This window comes from Henckelia pumila, chromosome 4 (genome assembly GCF_033568475.1).
Source record: "Henckelia pumila isolate YLH828 chromosome 4, ASM3356847v2, whole genome shotgun sequence".
NCBI classification, from domain to species: domain Eukaryota; kingdom Viridiplantae; phylum Streptophyta; class Magnoliopsida; order Lamiales; family Gesneriaceae; genus Henckelia; species Henckelia pumila.
This window is the reverse complement of record NC_133123.1, coordinates 29,434,522-29,456,614: the sequence shown is the minus strand read 5'-3', so window position 1 is coordinate 29,456,614 and position 22,093 is coordinate 29,434,522. Positions and strand designations below refer to the sequence as shown.

Genomic DNA, 22,093 nt, shown 5'->3' with positions numbered 1-22,093 from the left:
GTTTATTTGGATGAAATTACATTGAGTGATTCTATTTTATTTATTCTTTAATGTACACCCATGCCATTTTTAAGTAGATGTAATGGTAAATCATTCACTTTTTCCTTAACTAAATTAGTCATTCCAAACACAGTCTTAAAATATCTCGAGTAAACCGTGAAACAATTTTTCCAATATTTTTCATTGAATATTTTGGTCCCTTATTGATTAGTTTTGGTATCATCGTTGAAAATACTTGTTGAAAATTTCAAACTAACGACATTTAATTTCTTGAAAATGGGCTTAAATATTTACTTAGCTCCAATAATCAACATTTAATCAATTTCTCGATAGCGTGTATTTGTTAAAAATCCCTTTCTCAATCATCTAATCAATATTTTTAAAAAATGTTGAATTTTTATTTTTTATTATATATTTTTATAGAATACAATTATTTTTAACAGGTAATGCAATATATTTTAGCAAAAGCCATGCTGACCAAAGATACTAATATATAATAGCAATTTGGCATTAATCGTTACCGATTTTAATTAATTAATTAATTATTTATTTATGCTTTTATGGTAAAATTAGTAATAATAATAATAATATTGCGAAGGTAAAAACGGTCAAAAAAATTGGAATAGTATAGATAGGGGCGATCAGCCAATCAAATATAAGAGTTTACAATATACATAAACATATTTTCTCTCTCTTCATTTACTTTTCCGATTTCCGATCCAGAGAATTCAGAAGGAAATCAAGTCTCTGCAATTAATCAAGAGGCGAAATTTTGGGGCAAAATTTATTGCTTGATTTGCCTCGACGATGATTTGATTCGTGTAATTTATATATTGTTCGCATTCATTCGTTCATTCATGTGTGTGTTTATTCGCAGAAAAGTTGTTACTGTATGCATGTAGATTGGGGAATCGAATCGAGTTGTGGAGAGACAATCTTAGGGCTGGTGGATTGTGATTTATACGGATCATCGTGGATTCCAATGCGGTGGATGCACCGCCGGAGGGGAATCAGGATCGTTGAATAGCTGCTGCGGCAGATCTGATGGTGAGAAGTTCATTGTCGTTTTCGGAGGATTGTTTGGACCTGTGTTTTTATTTTAGGAAGGTGATTATTAGCTGTAATAGTGGTGGCGGTGGTGGTGGAAGAGATTATTTGTTGAAGCATAGGAGGGAAAAGGGGGAAAAGAGGAGGAGGAGAGTGGCGGCGGAGGAAGATGCAGCTGCACTTCTCACCTAGCATGAGAAGTATAACGATATCATCGAGCAGCAGCGGAGGAAATGTCAATGGAGGAGTCGGAGATTTGATGAAGATCAAGGTCGCAGCTCGCCACATTCCTTACCGCACTCTCTTCCACACGATTTTGATTCTTGCTTTTTTGTTGCCTTTTGTCTTCATTCTTACCGCGGTCGTCACCCTCGAAGGTGTCAACAAGTGCTCCTCAATCGGTACTTTTCTGCATCTTGCCTATAAACCCCGATGCAAACCGTGTTTTCATGATTATTTATGCGATGATGTTTGTTAGATCTTTAGACAGTTATTTCCATATACTCTGCTGATTGGATTTCAGGATTTCCCGACTGATTGTTGGATTTTGGTTCTTTCCAATTTTGCTAGCTTGCATATGATTTATGGGTGTTCACTATATGGTTCTTCTGCTCCTTTTGTTATTAAAATTCAAATTGTAGTAAGAAAATAAAGTACTGGTGAAAATGTTTAAATTCAACGTTAACAGCATCAGACATGCTTTTCTCCCTGAGTTTATTTTGGCAGTGAAGGTTGTGCCGTTGGCTTGTGACATTCCAATTTATGTAATTCTCTTTTCGCTTTCTCTGTGCAATACCATCTCTATCATTTTTTTTCTCTGCTATGATTGGTCATATATTATTGAAGACTTTCTAGTGTGTAAGTTTCAGAGTTGCTTTATAGTTAAATATTGGAAGTGATCATTACATTATCAAAAAGCGAGTTTTGACAAGCAGATCTTGGTGCATACATGGTAGTCTCGTGCCTGTAGTAAATCTTTCATGGTCTAGACTATATAATATAACTTTATAAATGCATAAAAGTATGCCTAGCCCTTTATGGCGATGGTCATGGTGCCATGAAATGAAACTTACTGCGTTGGTAATTCTCTGTTCATTAGGTCCTGTAAACAAAATCTTATATGCAGAACTCACCAGGAAACTAGGAAGATCTTGCACAGCAAGGCTTCTATATGTTCTTCCCATTCTTCCATTTGGAACCATATCTCCTGTGTTTTTCAAACTGTGCATGTGTTCTTCAAACTGTGCATAAATTTTGTCCTATTTGCATTATTTATCTGTGACAGTTCACAGTTTCAAAAGAGTTCTATGTGGTCTTAATTTTCTGCATCGGGTCATCACACCTCATCACATTTTATTATTAGCATGTGTCAATCCTTATTCTTACATTTTTTGTCCTCTTTCTTTATAATCTGGGTTTTTTTTAAGATGTCAAATTTCTAATATTTGTTTATATATGGTTAATTAACTTAATTGGTTATTGAATCATCTATGAAAGCCATGGTTTCAAATTCTGTTTAATTCCGTTTCACTGTTCAGATTGTTTAGGACGGCGTTTGGGTCCAAAGCTTCTGGGTAGAAATGATGATTCTGGGGTAAACATCTTTTTGTTCTTTCTTAGAATTCTTATGTATAGTGATTTTAATTTTGAATTTTTTATATATCACGGTTTAACTATGATGCATCTTTATTCTGGTGATCCGTTTTTTTATTGCAATGCTGAAATTTTTTTGTTGTTGTTGTTATGAAAGAGGACGGTCAAGGACTTTGTTAAGATCCTGAATCAAGTGAACTCTGAGAAAGTCCCTGATGGTTTGAAGCTTCCAGACTCTTTTAGTCAACTTGTTTCTGAAATGAAAAACAACAAGCACAGTTCGAAAGAGTTTGCTTTGATTTTGAAAGGAATGGTAGGTGTTTCTGACTGCTGTCTATCGTAATTTGCCAACTTTCATATTGATGTGTCTATTTTCATCACCCTCATGGCCTCATAATTATAGAACATGATGTTTTTTGCTATACAATATCAGCTTACAAATTCCTAATCATGTTGCCTCATGATGCCCCTCTTTATGTGTTTCTATCTCCATCCACCCGTACTTTGTGTTAATCTCGTTATAGGTTTTGCTTCACATAAACAAAAATCTATTAAGATCATCTCTGGTTTACTTTATTATTCTTCCTGTTCAATCGACCCCATAGAGGAATATATTTTTGTTTTTTTTTCAAATTTGTTTTTGAGTTATCATTGTATGTGGTACAAATAAAATGTGACGATTTACTGAGAATCTGATTTGGTTACAGTCTTCACATGGTGCATTTTAAGTTCACATTTTATGGATTTTTAGATGAGGCTAGCCTTTTAATGTGGAATTTGTGTTATCCACTAACAGATGGAGAGATATGAGAGGGAGATAAGAGAGTCCAAGTTCGCGGAGCTAATGCATAAACACTTTGCGGCCAGTGCAATTCCGAAGGGCATTCATTGCCTTTCATTGAGGCTGACAGATGAATATTCTTCCAATGCTCATGCACGAAAACAGTTACCTTCTCCAGAGTTACTTCCTTTGCTTTCCGACAACTCCTATCATCACTTTGTGTTATCCACAGACAACATCCTTGCCGCTGCGGTTGTTGTCGCGTCTGCTGTCCGATCATCTGCAAATCCAGAAAGGATTGTTTTTCATGTCATAACTGACAAAAAAACATATGCAGGCATGCATTCATGGTTTGCCCTAAATCCTGTGTCTCCAGCTTTAGTTGAAGTAAAAGGTGTTCATCAATTTGATTGGTTAACAAGAGAGAATGTCCCAGTTCTTGAAGCTGTGGAGAACCATTACGGCATTCGGAATTACTACCATGGGAATCACATTGCTGGGGCCAATCTTAGTGATACCACCCCACGAACATTTGCCTCTAAATTACAAGCTAGAAGTCCAAAGTATATTTCATTGCTGAACCATCTTCGCATATACCTTCCAGAGGTATAATTTGTCTATTGAATATGTGCAAATTGTGTAACCTTTGCACGATGTTAAAATTAGGGGAAAAAATCTTGTGATATTGAGAGGGGTTAAGTATGACATGCCACATCGAGCATGGCTGATGGCTTGCATTTATACCATTCCCTAAAAAATATTACTATCTGCCTCTGCGTGTTGAAAGTGACATAATCTGGTCATTATGTGGGTGCGGACTGAAAGCAACAGTTTTTCGAATTAATCATATATGAGCAGATAGAAGCCGTTAACTTAGTCACCAAATTTAACCTGGTCATGACCAATTTTAGCATTCATCTCATACCATGTACAGCTTGAACTGGAAATTGGTATAATCATTGTTTGTTTGGCACCTTTCACCTTTCATTTGACTTTTTCTGTTTCAAGGCTGAGATAATGTTGCCCTATATCTTGCAGCTGTTCCCAAACCTTGACAAGGTGGTGTTCTTAGATGATGATGTTGTGATTCAACTTGATTTATCTCCCCTCTGGGACATCAACCTCAATGGAAAAGTTAATGGAGCTGTTGAGACCTGTAAAGGTGAAGATGAGTGGGTCATGTCCAAGCATTTTAGGAACTATTTCAACTTCTCTCATCCACTAATTTCTAGGAATCTGAATCCTGATGAATGTGCATGGGCATATGGAATGAATATATTTGACTTGCGTGCATGGCGGAAGACAAATATCAGAGATACTTATCATACCTGGCTCAAGGAGGTACACTAAAATTTCCTTCTCTCATCATTATCGGCCATAATTTTAGATCTTGTATGCATCTTTTAACTTTAATGTTATGTGCTAGCATTGAGTTAGGCATTGGTTTTTGCCATGTTTCATAACTAACTACAAAATTTATCTGTATCTGCTACTATTGAGTTAAGCCTTGGTTTTTGCCATGTTTCGTATACCTTGTAACAAGCTATGTTGTAGGTTTCATATGTATTTATTCCGTTATACATGCAGGCTTTCATTAGGTTTCGTTAATGTATTATGTTTTAGGTAGGCAGTAGGAATCATATGTCAATCTTGATATCATGCTTGTATTTTTCTTCAATGAGTTCGCTGTTATTGCAGAATCTGAAGTCAAACCTGACATTATGGAAACTTGGAACTCTTCCTCCTGCTTTAATTGCGTTTAGGGGTCATGTTCACCCAATCGATGCTTCCTGGCACATGCTTGGGTTGGGTTATCAGAACAAGACTGATGTTGAAAAGGTGAAAAAGGCGGCAGTTATTCACTACAATGGCCAGTCAAAACCATGGTTGGAGATAGGTTTTGAGCATCTTCGCCCATTTTGGACCAAGTATGTTAACTACTCGAACGAATTTGTCAGAAATTGCCACATTTTGGAGTAGTTATCAACCAACGAAGTGTGCACCAGTGAAAAACGGCTCAATAATATGTATGGATCATTGTTGGCGTTTGTGAGGTATATAAATTTGTTGCTATTCGGTTGAGCAAGAATGAAAAACTTGCGTCTGTTCATAGCGGAGAACATAATCTTGATTTGCATTTTCGTGCTCGAAGGCCGATGAAGGGAAATGTTAGAGATATTGGGATTCTCATTCCTTCTAGTTTTTATTAGACAAGTACATCATTTCGACCTCCATGACGGCGAAACCCCTACACCTGCTCAGAAGGGAATAACAGCATATGTTGATGCATGGAAGGACATAGCTAATGTGCAGATCCTATGTGAGTTTCCCACTCTGGCCCCATTGGCCGTGGAGACGATTCTTTTCTTTTAATTTTGTATTTGTTTTCTATTCAGATTTTGTTGCCAGTTTCCAATTTTTACGACATTTCATCATTTTCCGGTGATTATAGTGGGTCATCAGGTTGTCATTAAGAGTTAGGGAATATGATAGGCTATTTGTTGCTATTTGTCATGTATCATTCGTGCAAAACAAAATAGATATGCAGATGATTCTTTAATCAAATTCTATAATTTGATATTTCACTCTGGCTTTTGTTCTCGCCTTCTGGGTTGGTTTCTTAATTAGAGTTGTGATTTAATAGACACGACATTCATCTACGTCAGCAGAACTTGAAATAATGCCCCAAATCATTCCTCAATTCTGATACATTTTGGAAGATCACGCTATGTTACAAATAAAGGTTTGTAGAAAAAACTTAAAACACCACTGATGGGAAGAAAAAGTTTACAAGGCAGTAACATTGATGGTGTTTGGAACTTAATCAACACAGTTAGTCCCGATGAATGGCCTCCAATATCTGGATCACACAACTCTTCATAGCATTGGCCAAGTTACAAGAGTTCGAATGAATCAACATGTTCCTAGCAAATAAATACATCATATCAAACTAATTGGCGTAAAAGAATAAAATAAATTCAGTCGAGTGGATCAAAAATACCTGGTTTATGGTAGCATTCATTCCTCTGATGGTTCATCTGTATCCGATAAGGGCAAGAGGGTACAAATCCCAAGAACATGCCCATTGAGGCACACAAAATACTCGATGCTTTCTTCATAAGCGCCCAATCGACAGGTAGCACTCGGTGGTATCATGTTAGCCGCCAGCATGTTCCATAGCTTAGCCTTACAATAGGGACACACCTCGGTTGGATGAAGAGGAGCGACCCTCTGAATCAGCAATTTCCTAACCTTTGATGATGCGAAGGATTTAAATATCCCACGAAAAAAACCAATGTCCCCTTCGTCCCCGTGGTCTAGATGTTCGCAAGGATCAGAGACATATAAAACATCTGTCCGACATTGCGGTAATAAGAAGCTCTTGCCCGATGTCCTTGAGAATCGAGTTCTGTAGACAAAATGGCCAGGGATTTGAATATTACTGAACAAACCATCTTTTTTACACCCAAAACAGTACACGAGTAGCTTGCCAAGTGCCCTCCAGTTACCATCCACACTATGACTGCCACTAGACTGCAAATCAAGCATCATCTTAGGGGCTCGCGTCTTACAAAACTCTTTCCAAAGAACTCGTTTAGCTAGATCATCAAACCATTTGCAAGCACAAGAAAGTGCTGCAATCAATTTTGGGTTCCAATTCAAATGGTTGAAAACTAGGAATATGACTTCTTCACTGAGATGCCCTTTTGTGCAAGCACAAGATGATGAATGTAAGCAACGCAATTGCTTTGTGAGATTCATAATCCTCTCCTGGTAAATGGGACAAAAGAATAACAGATATCTCAACATAACAAATTGGAATGCAACCCAAACAAATAACTTTGTGAGTGATATTACATACAAACTTCCATTAGTAGTATTAATCATCCCACAAGTATAAACCAAGAGAACATGATTAACAAAATTTCGTACAACTAATCGCAGAGACATCTTACATGTAAAAAGAATGGATGAGCTGGATAATATCCTAGGTGATGGGAGAACCACAGTGAAAATCGAAATGTTATTTTTTTCCACAAAAATTCAAGTTCCACCTAATAATTCTAATGAGCCGTTCCCCTCTCCCTGTCTAGCTACCTCCCCAATAAATCCTGAGAAACAAATAAATACATCTGGGATGGGCAAAACGCGTTCCTCGAGCCATAACACATAATTACGAACTCCAAGTAAATCATTAAGCAAGATCCAACACCATGAAAGTCCCATCTCTTCAGAATTTATCGCCAAAGAAGGTTACACAACCAATTTTTGGATTAAGGGAAGAAAAGATGCACACATGACAGTAAACATTTTCAAGGAACAAAAGTAGAAAGTGGACATAAGAATCTTTCAATTGATCTACACCAAATGCGTACATATACCGGTAAAAATATAAAAATTGGGAAATTCAAGCAAGAGTTACAATGTAATTACATAACCAACCACAAATCAGAAAATGACATCAAATCACACTCCACAACGTGCAAGCAGCAGTTAAAGAAACAATTTTGGTAACAGAATACGCGTCAACGAAATGGGTGAGAAACTTAACATATCAAAATTTGTGATTTGGAAAAGCCCATAAAAAGGCATCCATGAAAGAGCTCTAATACAAAATAATCCACAAATTTAAATATTTCATCAAACTAAAGTAAATATTTAGGAGAACCTTACATATATTGCAGTACGATTCAGCTCTCAATCACAAACCTAAGCTATAAAAAACTAAATCCCACTTCAGGTTTCGCAAAATTACCATGAACCATTACTGAAAAATCATCCCAAAAGGTATAAAAATTGCAGAACGCGTAATGCTAACAAAACTTCTTTTTTTTTTTTTTCTGAAAACAAGACATTGATTTCAAGAGAATTTATTCAATTAATCAACTGGATCGCACAATCACGACCACAAATCCAAACCTGAGTTGGAAATCAAACTGCTTTCAACAACTGTCCCCAAATCTCAGCTGCATGGACAAGAAACCAAGATTTTAGGGATTTGCATGTAAAGGAATCTGAGACATCACCAATCCACACGCACGATTCACTAAACGATCGATATTTTAACCATTTCCAAGAAACGATTTCTGCCAAGAATGGGAAAAAATATATCAAATTTGTGGTCCGAAAATAGGCGTAGAGATTTGGCCGAGTATTGAGTCAAGAAAAGGGCTTCTTCGAAGTAACTATCTGGAACACAAAAAAATATAAAATACTCCTCAATTTTGTGGACGATATTTGTGGTAAATGATAACCTTTGCACGCTGTCACTTGGAGTAAAACACAGCCGAGAATCAATTATTTTAAATCTTTCCACGGAAATAATTGGTATGCTGCCTCGATTCATTCGAGAGCTATTGGGACGAGACCCTCCCCATCCATTAAAATTTCAAATCGATATCCGATCAGATACATATTTGAAATTTAGCTGGACATCTCTAATTTTAAGTAATACACTCATAACAAAACATAAACAAGTTAAGATATAAATCGAAAATATTTAAATAAACACATGAGACGAGAAAAAAGTTGGATCGACAAAAATAGACACACGAGAAGAGAAAAGAAGAGAGATTAATTACCTTTCGGCGTTGAGGCATGTTGCCGTATTTTTCTCGGTTTATTAATACTAACAGGTCGGATACACGCGTCGTGTCATGTGTAATATAATTTTGAATGTTATGACAAATGTAATATATTATATAAAGTAAATATCAGATTATAAAACATTACCGAAAATTTGGTAAAACTTGACTAGTGATTTTATTAGGTAAGCGACTTGTGATATTATCAAGAATGAATAACCGAGTTCCTTACAAGATTTATCAAAAAAAAAAAAAAAAAAAAAGATTCTCGTATTTCCAAACAAAAGGAGAGGGAAAAGAAGTAGGAAAATTAACAAGTGAATGAACAACCAAATTCTCGGAACGTCGAGCGTGAAAAACTAATTTCGTAAAAAACTATGGAGCGATTAAAAAATAAAATGTGAAATCATGAAAAAAGTATCTCATAATGAATAGAGAATTATTAAATTTTATCTAATTTATTATTAATATTATTATTGAGTTGGGGTTAATTTTAGGGTGTATTTTTTTTTTAATCTAATGTCATTCTTTTTTTAAAAAAATTATACATGGTTCATTTTCTCAAAATTTTCCTTATTTTAATTTTAGATGTTTAAAAGTTAAAACCGTGTTTTCTCTCCTTGCACAACTGGAATTTTAGACAAGTGGTGGTGTACTTGTCATTATATATATATATATATATTATTAATGATTAATAATAATAAGGTGAATGCTTATATTTCTCTTCTTTTTGTAAGGTGAAAAATAATTGTAAAAATAATTGTTACAATTGATTCTCGAATTCGAGATTTTATTTCATATTTGAGATTTTGGTGACAGATGAATTGCACATCATAGATTATATTTCTATTGTGCTCGAGAATTTGTTTCATCGTTCAACTCCAATGTTTGTATGTTTTTAAAAAAATATTAATAATATATACTCCCATGTTGGTCTACCCATGGAGATTCGAAACTTGTGCAATGTTCATCACATGATTTTTCAATGTAACAGGAAGGGAAATGATGTGTGACTAAATTTTAGGTCACACAAGCATAACGTGGTTAAATTCAAATTATTAATTCCCAAAAAATATGTGAATCTCTCATATTTTTATGTAGTCTAATGTAATAACGTGATGGGTGCACCTCAGATTCTACCTCGACATCAACGACCCCAATTGATTTCGAGTTTGTAGGGTCTGCATTTAAATAAGGGTCAATTTATGCCACTCCATTCATGGCTACTTGTATCGTATTCATACGTGCAAGTTTATGTAATGAATTCATGTATTGAACAATATATTAGTTTAATTTTGATCAAGGTTTGTGTCTAAATGAGCAATTATTCACCCGTATGCATTCGCTAATATCTATTTGCCGTACATATAATGCTAGGGAGTAATTTTCCAACAAAAATGTTTAAGAATTATCGACTTAATTGTGCATTAAAAAATCACAAGAATACATGTAAAGAAGACAAGTATATATCAATGAAACTAAATGGTGTGGAAGACTGGAACACATTCTAAACCAACTCGAAAACCAATATTGTCAAAAACCAAAAAAGTATACACCAATCTTACAAAGAATGTAACTCAACATGGACACGTACAAATTTTGTAGCTCTCATGCTCTCTTCCATCACTCTAAAATTCAAGAAAACACAAACAACAAACAAACCTTCTAAGCACCGGGTACGAAGCGAGCACAAGAAGCAATCAGGCCTCTCCGAGTTTCCTAATTCTAACCTCGCTTCGACAAATATACTCGTGTATATTTGCAGTGCTAGAGTCCTGCAGCAAATGCAGTTCCTCCAGTCTCTCGCTTGTATTATTCTCCCAAAACTAGTCTATACAGTCAGAAACACGATGAAAGGTATTTGTTATTCGCCACTTTTAACTCACAGGTGTGAAGGTGTCTTTTCTTGGAGAGAGATCACAGTTTCAAAAGCTCCCACCAAGGCCTTGACCTTGCTTTTCCTGCTTTTAACAAGTTTGCTTGCGGTTTCTTCAATGACATTATTGAATAAAAGTTGATCATCTTTCTTGCCTTGCACATCTTGGTGCTTTAAGACAACCTTCTCAGAGGACAGCTTTGCATCAGTTGCACCATCATCTCCAGTTTTTTTATAAGTTCTTGTGCTCACACCAGTCTTGATGTTTCCTGCCCCTGCAACATTCCGTTTTCGAAATTTAAGTCTCCTGGGATTGTTGTTGTCTGACATAAGGTCCACTACCTTTCCACTTCGGAACTTTAGCTTCACTGGAGATCGACATTTATCTTCTGAAAGTATCACCCTACTTTTTATCAGAGTTTTCTTGCCATTTTCTGTCACAGATTCCACTTTTTCATTCTTCATAGATCCTTTGTCAGACAAAACAAGTTCATCTGCTTCACCACCATTGTGATCAATCTCATTGTCATGTTTCTCATGAGACAACAAAGATGGAGACTTCCCATGAGACATGTCGTCTGAGATGGAATGCAAGGAATCACTTCGAGTTCCTGTTTCAATGACATGCAAGGTTTTCTCAGGCACATTCTCATCGTCACATGTCTTTGTCTCAGCCCTGAGTAACCTATTTTGATCCTTCGTAGGAGAAGCCAACTTTGAGCTTCTGGTTTTTCTAGCTATAACGGACGCTTTCTTATTACGAGTAACTCTAGGGGACAAAGGAGCAGCGGAAGATTTTAAAGCCCTTTTACCAGAAGCTTTCAAATCTGTCATCTTTCTGCCAGTTTTGACATCATCATTCCTTCTCCCCTTCCCATCCGAATTCTCAACAGAAGATAATGGTACCTTAACATTAACTAGTTTTGACCTCAGAGAAGGGGACCGCTTATCAGATTGATAACCTGTCCTCTTCTTAGTTCTTGATGGTTTCGCATCAGTCACGATACCTTCTTGAACTGGAACTTCAACTTGTTTCGATAGAGGTAATATTTCCCGCTTGATAACTTCAGGGGGATCAAGGGAAACAGATTTTCTAACAGATGAGGATTTAAATTTCGGCAATTTTTTATAGTCGCCAGATGAAGCATTTCGCCTTGGGGAATGACTTTTGACAATCAAGGATATCTTGGGTTTTGGAGATAAGGATTTGATACCAGGAGAAAGCTTCAGGTTAAGTGACTGCTTGTTAGTATCTATAGACAACTTATGTTTCAAAATCTTCTCCCTTGGCTCGCCTGAAACAAATATCTCTACAGGAGCAAGCTCACTACGTGAAGGTTTTGCCACTCTTTTTCGTGAAGATTTCCAAGGCTTCTCTTCAAAGACATGCTTTTTTCCGTATTTACAGAGATCATGGCAAGAACCGGAGGAAGGTCTGAGATAACGAGGAACCACTTCATTCTTTTTAGGAGTTACCAATGGATCAGTTCTTTGTTCAGCCATGAAAATGAATGGCGGAAGAAAATAAGAAAATCCAATCACCTGAACACAAGTTCCATACAGGATATCAACACTTGCAACCAACTCATCAGCAAAACACAGAATAAATAAGACATAATACCCATAACTCTTCCGCAATTCAAAGAGCATTCGAACAAGAAAGCTACAGTACATGCCCACCCATTCCTAATTATACCCTTCCCAGCCACACAAGAGTCATTCTTGCAAATGAAAGAAACAGTCTCCAAATGAAATGATTCGTAAATTCCTTCTTCTTCCCATTATTCTTCCAGCCATGTCAAAAAACTTGATTCAGTCAAAGGAAATTTTTTTTTTAACAGGCTTCATTCAATAAACACCAAATCAAGAGTTTGATCTCTATTGCAAGAAATTCTCCATCCCATTAAAAATATATATATATATATCTTCACATTCACCATATTTAACCTTACCATTCACAATTATTTCACGACCTTTTGATGATCCAATCTAAAAATGCACTCGAATAAGTCGAAACAGAACAAAAACCATACCTTTGTCCTCGATAAATCAAAAGCAAGTCTATGAACACATCATTCAAGGCGCAAAACCAACTAAAAACTCGTCAAAAAAAGAGAAAGAAAAAGCCCACCATCCCTGTCCCAAAAGAAAGTAGAAACAACCCACAATTTACACCAGAAAACATTTCTTTAGAATTCTTTCAAATTACGCGTACCTTTTTCCCTTCCCTTCTTTAATAAGCCCTTTTTCCCTCACCGCTTCCCCACAAAGCCAACAACAAAAGCGTCAAGAAAGAAGGAATTTGTCTGAAAGATAATAAAGAAAGGGATTAATATATACATCATAAAGCCATGGAATCAGAAACATGAAGAGAAGCCCACCTCCGAATTCAGTCACTTTATTATTTTATTATCTTTATTTTCCATTTCGCAAAGTTTTTCTCACAGAAAGAGAGAGAGAGAGAGAGATCGTGCAAGCAACGCCTTGTAGTTTTGAAGAATTGTAGGAGTTTGAAAGGGGAGGCTTTATACCAAAGTTTCCGCGTTTTGTTAGTTACAAAATCTTCGGTGGAGAGAGAGCTTGGCGGCGGCGCGTGTTCTTTGCCTTTCTTTTCCTTCTTTTGGATTAGATTTTATTTATACTACTATACTAGCACGCGTCGTTTTTTTACTTTTTCTTTTTCTATTTTTTAAATATTTTTGTTAAAAATAAAAGCTTTTTTTTTTCTTATTTTAAATAAAAAAAAATTAATTTCTAAATAAATATTTAAATAAGCAATGATAGAGTCACCATTTCTGTTCAAAATCAATATTTTTCCAAAGAAAGACTACATTTATGGAGAAGTTTGGTCCATCTGCTTCCGGAGCGTGACAACACGCGCCGTCTGGTGGGATTTGTTGAGACTTGAGGACCTTGAATTGAAAATATTGAGTTCTCTAGGGGCCCAGTGTAATATTATACAAGCATTAGTTGCAACTACAAAAAACCGATCGCCTAATTTTATAGCTAATCAAGCCCAACAAATCATATTGTTTATTGTTAACAGTCAACTCATAATCTGTTTATCACTCAATTACCATGTCTGTTGTAGCATAAACAATATTAATGATCGCACGACTGTATTTTATGATTAACAATAAAACAATAAATCAAACCATAAGTTCGATGGAATAATGTTTGTTAGATCAATAAGCTCTACGCCTCTACGTAATTTCGCATGAAACACATGTTAATCTAAGGACTGATCTATTTATAGCATCTGCCGAATTTCACTGTTTACTATTTGAATAATAGTTATCGATGACGGTGGAAAAATATGCTTCACTCTACAAATGATACATAGATAGTGTTTACAACCTCTAAAAATAAGTGATTATGGAGATTTTTTTCACAAATTTGTGAAAAAAATCTGCATAATCACTTATTTTTCATGATTGCAAACAATACCAAATTTGTGAAGAAAATCTCCATAATCACATATTTTTAAGAGCAATGCTACATGTACAATCAAATTTATATAACAATTTTTACACCATAAAAAATTCAATACAAAATTTTAATTTATCAAATTTCACGATACATTGAATGCAAAATATCACGATATCATATTAAAATCTCACGAGATAATAACAAAATATCACGACATAATTGTTGTAAATATCGTTGTACGATATATTGATTGTACCTCTAGCATTATTCTATTTTTAAAGGTTGCAAACACTACCTTAGTATTTTTCTTTGAAGAAAGAAATTTTGGATCCACCAAATTCATTTTTTAGTATATTAATTAATATTTATTTCGACGAAGAAATTAGAATTAGTGGATGAGACTAACGAAGGTGAGTGCCTAGGATTAGTGGGGATATTTACTTTGAAAGAAAATTTAAACCAAACTTATTTTTCTTATATAAAAAAAATGTAAATAAGCAAACTTGTCAATTGACATCTCCGCATCCACAAATAATTTTCTACAAAAATTTAGCGAGTGATTAGTAACATTTTCAATGGTTACAAAGTCAGAAATACTCATTTCATCTCTAACATAATCAAAGATATCTCCCAGGATTACCAAGTGCACACCCTAGACCCGAACGGTACTGGTCGCGGGTTTATCGAAGGATATATCACAAGATAAATTAAGTTTTAACGTGTGCATTTGATTGTTGGCAACATACTATAACAGAGAAGTATGAGAGTTGGAAGTAGCTGAAAACGGGTAATTGGCAAAACAAAAGACTGTAACGCAAGAATTATATGTTATATTTCTTGTCCTATGAAGTATACTAAATCTAACTAAGAGATATACCAGGAGTTGGTACGGGTATTTGATCGTTGCTTACGGCCCGATACAGTCTTCTTAACAACTCCTGCGGAGACCAAGAACCGATCAAGTGATGATAAGGTTCTCATGTCATCTGGAGGGAAATAGCTAGCGGCCTTTCCCAAAAGCGAAGTGAAGAGGACGGATAGTGAAGGACGTGTAACGTAGCGTTCGCCTAAAAGTTCGTCGAGAAATGCAAACGCCACTAACAAATCTGATCTGGTTGCGTTGATTGGAGCAGCAAAGTGTGCAGGGATTATTCTCTTGAACCTCCAGTCGCGCACAATTCGGTCTATCCAATCTCTCACCTGAAATTTTGAGAAATAACAGGCATGTAAGGGGGAAGAGTACATTTCAGCTTATTATAGACCAATGGCAATAATGGACTTGCCTTTTCTGGAACTTTGTTGAAGACTAAAGTTTTTACAATGGGAGAAACGATCAGCTTCTGTGACATTTGAGTAAAGCTAGCATTTGGCTCCAACAGATTCGAGGGACCAAGAAACAAGATCTGGAGAACCATTCTCTCCCATCCTGTGTCCAAAAACACAGGGTTCCACTAAATCATAATATGCTGACTATCAAATTTATCCATATCACATTTGAGTTCATGTCGATAAATATAAGTATATAATGAATTACCCTTTTGTATGTTCATTTTGTTATCGATAACTGGTTCTTCAGGGACTTCTTTCCCTTTACTAAGAAGTTTTACGGCCAAACCATTCTTCGCAGATGACAATAAAGACTCCTTGCTGATACATTCAGGAGGTTGCCTAGGGACATAAATCACGGCATCCGTCACTAGAAGAGTACGTGAGCGCTTGTGATAGAATGCCACCTCAACATAAGGTCCAATTCCTGAAATATTTCACAAACAAGCAAATTTACTAAGCTTCCGTCGTAAGGTCAAGCTATGTAAAGCATGATTTTGAATTGAAATATAGATCGGAGAAAATGCATACCAACTTCAGGAGAGCTCAGTGTTTTTTGTTCAATATCATCAGCCCATGGGGTTGATAAATCTTCGTCCTTCAATGTTTTGGAACCAAAAATCCCAAAAAACTCAAGGGGCAAGTTAAGAGGCCAGCTCCATTGCCTGGGAGCTACCCATACCTGAGCCCGAGGGAACTCTCTAGAAAATGGGCCAACAAATATTTTATGCTCATAAGCAAATGTAGGCAGGACTATATACTCAACAGGAGCCCCTAATTCTTTTACAAGCTGCATAAACGACACAAAAAGTTTAGTCATCTTCACTTTCTTAAGGAAAATTTGTAAAAAAGGGCTCATTTGAGAAAAAACATCAATTTTTTTTTAAAAAAAAAGGTTAAGCAAATTGAATTCAAAAGACACCAATATGACCAAATATACATTTAGTTTTTTAAAAATAGACAATCGAATAAGCACGGATGACCTGGATGCATTCTTTGGTTGGAGCAATCGGGGCATGCACCCACAATGCCCCAGACTTCAACTTTATAACCGTCATTCGAATATTTGTCGAGACGCTGCTGAAACCAAGTGCTTGCTCTTGTTCGAAAAGCCATATGCCATCTTTTACTGCCTGAAATTCTAACAATTGTGTAGGTTCAGCAATTCATTTACAAACTGATAATGCAATCGGGCATCTAAGCCGCATAAGTCAACTCTAACAACGATTTGCTGTTTTTTCATTTATTGAGAATGCCAAGGACGTGGTGTTTCCAAAACATAGATCTCCACCATTATTCATGGAGAAGACAAGTAAATTTGAAAAAACCACCTCTTACCCCGCTCGGCATGAGATAAACACCTTTTGCAGTAACAAAAAGAACAAGATATGAATGAACTTTATGCAGAGGTGGACATAGGATGCTGGAAGAGAGGGGGCAAAGAACCAAGAAAGGAGATCTTATATATTTGGTGGGCAAAATATGAAGTTCTCAGACAATCAAATATGATATTTCAGAATCTTTTCAGCCTCCGCTTGGTCTGCCCCTGTCCTTATAAAATGCAACATGTAATTTTTCACCGGCTGAGTCGGGATTTATTTATGTGACATCTTGGTGTAAATGCAATCAATTTTGCTCCCCAATTCCGAATATTTTCATGAGTTACTACGTGTAAGATCCTTTTTGAGTAATAGACAGACTCGCCAAGCATAATTTTTTTCACCAAATTTGGATATTTTTCCAGATAAATCCCAACTTTATGAGCATCATTGTTATTTCAGTCCAAAATCAAGAATCCCCAAGCTTACTAATAAGTAATATCCAAGTAATTTAAGCTATGAATCAATATGTATTCAGAAAATGGTAGCACATATTTTACAAGAAGTATGTACTCCGTTAAACTAGGATAAATCCCAGATTCTAAATTCACCCAAACAACTTCCCAAAAAAAAAATCCAATCTTTATCAAGATAACAACACAAAGCATAATGAAGTTTATACTAACCTCATATCTTAAAGTACGGCGGTTAAGAAAAGGACCAAGGGGGAATGGAAAGCCGGTGATGTTGAAATAGAACCTTCCTCCGACACTAGCATCACCACCTCTTGCGGCGGCGGCAACCACCGAACCCACTCGATCCCTCCTCCTTTTGGGTTTCACTTGATAGCAGATACCCTTCAACAGGGACCCACTTAGGACACAAGAATCTAGCTTTCGAGAAATTGATGAGTTTTGCAAAATCGATGATTTTGGCAAAGGAACGAAAATGGCCGCTGCCATTTCACCGACCGAACAAAAACCACTCGACAGTGGACAGTGGAGTAGAAGATACGAAGTTGAAGGAAATGTATGCTCCATAGATCCGAGGTGCATGTCTTGCCACGTGTACTGTCCTGGTCGAATTCGGTGATTTTTTTTTCTTTTTTATTTTATTTATTATTTTATATATGGTTCCTCGTGAATTTTTGTGAGATGAAAGTTATGGATGTAGGGATGTAAATGAGGCGAGTTGAGCTTTTGAATGTTCAAGCTCGATTTATTTATAGTTGAGTCGAGCCCGAGTTTATTTAACTAATATATTCATGGCTCGCGAGCTTATTCGAGCTTTTATCGAGTCTAAACGAGCTTAATATATAGCCGAGCTTTTGAATGTTCAAGTTCGGTTCATTTATAGCCAAGCCGAGCCCGAGCTTATTTAACGAATATATTCATGGCTCACGAGCTTATTCGAGCTTTTATCAAGCCTAAATGAACTTAATATTTAAATTATAAATTTAAATATTCATTAAATTAATTAAAAACTAAATTATATATTTGAAAAAATATATAATATTATTATTAAAATTTGTAATTTTATTCTAATAAATTAATTTTTATAGATTTTTCAATATTTTTATAAGTAAAGTGTAAATTTATAAATTAAATATCAATGCTATTATTTTTTCGTCTAAGAGTTGACTTACGAGCTTGTTCACGAGCTAACGAGCTAAATATTGTAAAGCTCAAGCTTGGTTCGTTTGTCTTAACGAGGCTCATTAAACGAGCTCGAACGAATTTTTAACAAGTCGAAACCCGAACAACTCGCGAACTGTTCGATATATTTACATACCTATATGGATGATTGGATGGTATCCTTTTTTAAATTTATATATATATATATATATATATATATATATGGCAAGTTGGCAACGGCGGGCAAGAAAATTCTGGATCCGAACTTAGTTGAAATTATTACTGAATAATTTTTTTAAAAAAATAAAGTAAAATGATGGATCGAGATTGCAAGCGTTTGGCCGTTGATTTTTGTTCTTGGGTCTAGGAAAAATTTGTTAAGAGTTAAATCCAGAATCCAAGATCTCATCACATATTTGAGCGCGATCTTTTGTATCATACGTAGAAGTCATGTAATTTGAAAAATAATTTATGAAAATATATTATTAACAAATTGAAAAAAAAAAATATGTGGATTCGAGATATCATGTCATGTTGCTCAAAAAGAAAAAAAATTACCACGTGATGGGAGATAATATTATAGTAGTTAATTTTCGCATATTATGAGTTTTTCTTAAAAGGAATATTATATGAGTATTTTAAGAATGTGAAATGATAATGTACTATAATGCAATTGTTTTTTTTTTTTATAACGAATGAATATTAAAATAAAATAAAAGATTGTTCATTTTCAGTTCACAATTAAAAGGAAATCATGATAATCAAGATGGGTAATTACCCTCCCTAACAGAAATTTCCTACTTTTTTCATAAAGACTTTTAATTTAAACATAACGATTGATATGGTATTATTTCATCCCCTTTAAAACTATCTTACAAAAAAAAAAAAAAAAAATCCACCTTTAACCTAAATGGTATGATATTTGCAAAATTCCAAATCTATATCACACATAAGAGGAAATATAAAGTTGCGTTGTTCATCACTAAACCATAACTAATAACTCCACCACAACTACTAACATTTGCGCTCAGCCAACACATTTTAGCTACAGACACCAAGATTTACAGAAAACACTCATAGGCAGAAGCACCGGAACTGAAGCAACAACAAAGTGATTCCAACCAGTACGACAATTCGGAGACTGGATACTAACCCAACACAAATTCTCTGACTTGTACATCGAATTTGACGACTTCTTGCAGGTGATGAAGTAGTTAAGTAGTCGAATCGTGTAGGGCACATTACACTGATGGTACACATTTGGTCACAAATGCAGAGAGGCGGAACATCATGTGATGATCTCCCTCACTAACCAATCCAAACTGGGATATGCAAAGTACAGAATGAGGAAAGATGGGAGCGCAAAGATAACTGTGACGAGTATGTACAGGGCCAAGATGGCTGCGCTGGCAGGTATTGCATAGAAACAGATGAGAAGAAAAATTATGACCAGCGGAAACTTGGAGGTCAAGTGAACGAAGAAGACGAGGGACTTCCTAAGAGTGGAATGCAGTCTCTCAATGGCAAGGTAATTGTTGACTTGATGGTCATCATGATTTGATTCTGATAGTTCAGAATGATGAATGAGTGGGGTCCTCCTATGGTTATTAACCGTTTGGCCTCTTGAGTGTTTTGTGTTTAATGGCCAAACAACTTGATGATCCCCACAGGCGGTGGAATGAGATTTCACTCTGTCACCGTTCATGGTCTCGAGCATCCAAAGAAGAAAGAAGTTTTTACGAGGAAATTTCAGGTTCCCCCGATATACCAGGCGAGGTGATAAAAGATTGCACCAGGGGCAAGATATAAAGAGTGGCAGCTGAAGAGGTAAAGTAGGACATTTCACGACAGCCCATTGTAGTCCTAGTATGCAGTTCTTACACAATGTATGTCCACACCACAAAACATAGGGAATGTTTTCGACAAGGTTAAAGAATTCCCAGCATATTGGGCATTCTAGTCCCTCCTCCCTGCTGGTGATTGAAGTACCTTCATCATCAGAGCAATCTGTTAAGTCTTGTTCAGGATTTGGTGAATCATTCAACCCTACACTTCCAGCTACACAACTGGAATTCCACATCATGTAAGCCAGAACCCACTACAAGATGAACATTTCCTGTCCACATAGAAGTTGCTCCAGTCGGTGAGAGATCAAATTAAAAAATAAATATAATAAAAGAGAGGTTTTCAGACATTGACTCCAAGTGCAAGCAACAAGCTAAGAGCTTCTCGAATCATATATTTCTTGATAAAAGAAAGAGAAAACTTAATTTAAACAATTAAAAGATAGAAACCCAAGTATTATCCATTGACTCCAACAATATTCAAGTGTATTTCAACATTCTCTAGATACAAAATGCTTGATTTCAGCTTCAAATACGTGAAATCATATCAGACCCTCACATGAAGGTAACAGTAGAATACACTCAGAAATTTTCCCATTTTACAAAAAACCTCGAGCATAATACTACTTGTGCATCTTTTAACAGGCGACAACACTTCAATCATCCGACCTCACATGATCTGTTGAGACAGAGTAGATATTGACGTGTCATCATCCTTTCTAAATATCCATCCCTAATCCTCCCCACAGAATCGAATTCTTCACAAATGCAACATTAATTTAGCTGTATCCAGACTGATCTTAATCCTTAATTCATTATCTTTCTTGTTTAAATAAAACTCTGATTTCAATAACTGTTACCACTCAAAGCTTACATATTCCGATGAGACAAGCAACGATATCACCAACAAAGATGCAGAAAACACCACAAACACAAATTCCCACACTTAAAAACCGATTAAGTCAGCAATGATCACGATTCACGAGTAACATCAAACCAATCACTGAACATCAGCACCATAACAAACCAAACATTGAATAAACAAAAGAACGATAGCAAATCACACGCACACACATACATATATACGAAATGATAACAGACATTATGAATCCAAAGGAACCAAACATCAGATCGATTTACCGAACAATTGGCGGCGAGATCGAGACGGAGATTAGCTACAATAATTTTTCTACGGTGTGCAGTCGCCGGTAGGAGGTTGAGATGGAACCGAAAGTCACCTGCCTTCTGAGCTTCTATCACTCGCGTATTATTGGATCAGATCGGTTTTTCTCGCAAATTCTTGTTTTGCCCTTTTCTTTTACCCAATCACCTTTTTGACCCCAATATTTTGCTTTTAAAATTTGAAATTTCATTTTTTTAATGAAAAAAAAATAAGAAGAAAAAATATTTGTCGGTGCATAATGGGCCTAGTAGTTGTAGCCCAAAATTTTACGCTTACCGGGCCTAGAAGTAGTTTACTAATAGTATCGTCACCATTTATAGTTTTTTTTTTTTTTGAACTCACCATTTGTAGTTTGATGAACGATGATATGTATTTTTGTGGTGGTTGCAATTATTTTGTAAAATAAAGAAAGTGTTGTAATTCAAGTAGGGACGACATGATAATTAAAATTAACAACACCATGACATATATCAAAT

The 22,093-nt window shown here is 35.8% G+C and overlaps 5 protein-coding genes across 10 annotated transcripts; 1 reads left to right on the top strand and 4 right to left on the bottom strand.

Annotated features, from left to right (window-relative positions):
• Window positions 1–679: 679 nt before the first annotated feature.
• LOC140859777 (probable galacturonosyltransferase 14) lies at window positions 680–6,006 on the top strand. The gene is made up of 6 exons (XM_073262330.1): window positions 680–1,448; window positions 2,586–2,641; window positions 2,798–2,953; window positions 3,437–4,027; window positions 4,460–4,762; window positions 5,120–6,006. Exons 1-6 carry the CDS (start codon window positions 1,217–1,219, stop codon window positions 5,399–5,401), a joined length of 1,620 nt encoding a protein of 539 aa, XP_073118431.1. The 5' UTR covers window positions 680–1,216; the 3' UTR covers window positions 5,402–6,006.
• Window positions 6,007–6,088: 82 nt separating this feature from the next.
• On the bottom strand, window positions 6,089–9,024 carry LOC140894716 (EID1-like F-box protein 2). Of its 4 annotated transcripts, none has more exons than XM_073303302.1 (3): window positions 9,004–9,024; window positions 6,423–7,192; window positions 6,089–6,345 (listed from the first exon to the last, which is right to left on the bottom strand). In XM_073303302.1, the coding sequence occupies exons 1-2, from the start codon at window positions 9,019–9,021 to the stop codon at window positions 6,440–6,442; spliced, it is 771 nt and encodes a 256-aa protein (XP_073159403.1). In that variant the 5' UTR covers window positions 9,022–9,024; the 3' UTR covers window positions 6,089–6,345; window positions 6,423–6,439. The 4 variants fall into 4 exon arrangements, with proteins under 4 accessions (XP_073159403.1, XP_073159405.1, XP_073159404.1 ...); XM_073303304.1 differs by lacking the exon at window positions 9,004–9,024 and adding an exon at window positions 7,378–8,997; XM_073303303.1 differs by lacking the exon at window positions 9,004–9,024 and adding an exon at window positions 8,342–8,997.
• A 1,430-nt stretch (window positions 9,025–10,454) lies between these two features.
• On the bottom strand, window positions 10,455–13,411 carry LOC140894715 (uncharacterized). Of its 3 annotated transcripts, XM_073303300.1 has the most exons (3): window positions 13,264–13,411; window positions 13,098–13,188; window positions 10,455–12,424 (listed from the first exon to the last, which is right to left on the bottom strand). In XM_073303300.1, exon 3 carries the CDS (start codon window positions 12,383–12,385, stop codon window positions 10,889–10,891), a length of 1,497 nt encoding a protein of 498 aa, XP_073159401.1. In that variant the 5' UTR covers window positions 12,386–12,424; window positions 13,098–13,188; window positions 13,264–13,411; the 3' UTR covers window positions 10,455–10,888. The 3 variants fall into 3 exon arrangements, with proteins under 3 accessions (XP_073159401.1, XP_073159402.1, XP_073159400.1); XM_073303301.1 differs by lacking the exon at window positions 13,264–13,411 and having other exon boundaries at window positions 13,098–13,256; XM_073303299.1 differs by lacking the exons at window positions 13,098–13,188; window positions 13,264–13,411 and having other exon boundaries at window positions 10,455–13,091.
• A 1,592-nt stretch (window positions 13,412–15,003) lies between these two features.
• Window positions 15,004–17,962, bottom strand: LOC140866227 (uncharacterized). Its single transcript, XM_073271166.1, has 6 exons — window positions 17,643–17,962; window positions 16,621–16,770; window positions 16,169–16,427; window positions 15,846–16,064; window positions 15,595–15,737; window positions 15,004–15,511 (listed from the first exon to the last, which is right to left on the bottom strand). The coding sequence occupies exons 1-6, from the start codon at window positions 17,916–17,918 to the stop codon at window positions 15,176–15,178; spliced, it is 1,383 nt and encodes a 460-aa protein (XP_073127267.1). The 5' UTR covers window positions 17,919–17,962; the 3' UTR covers window positions 15,004–15,175.
• Window positions 17,963–19,547: 1,585 nt separating this feature from the next.
• LOC140865731 (uncharacterized) lies at window positions 19,548–21,720 on the bottom strand. The gene is made up of 2 exons (XM_073270468.1): window positions 21,575–21,720; window positions 19,548–20,706 (listed from the first exon to the last, which is right to left on the bottom strand). Exon 2 carries the CDS (start codon window positions 20,671–20,673, stop codon window positions 19,879–19,881), a length of 795 nt encoding a protein of 264 aa, XP_073126569.1. The 5' UTR covers window positions 20,674–20,706; window positions 21,575–21,720; the 3' UTR covers window positions 19,548–19,878.
• Between the last annotated feature and the right edge of the window lie 373 nt (window positions 21,721–22,093).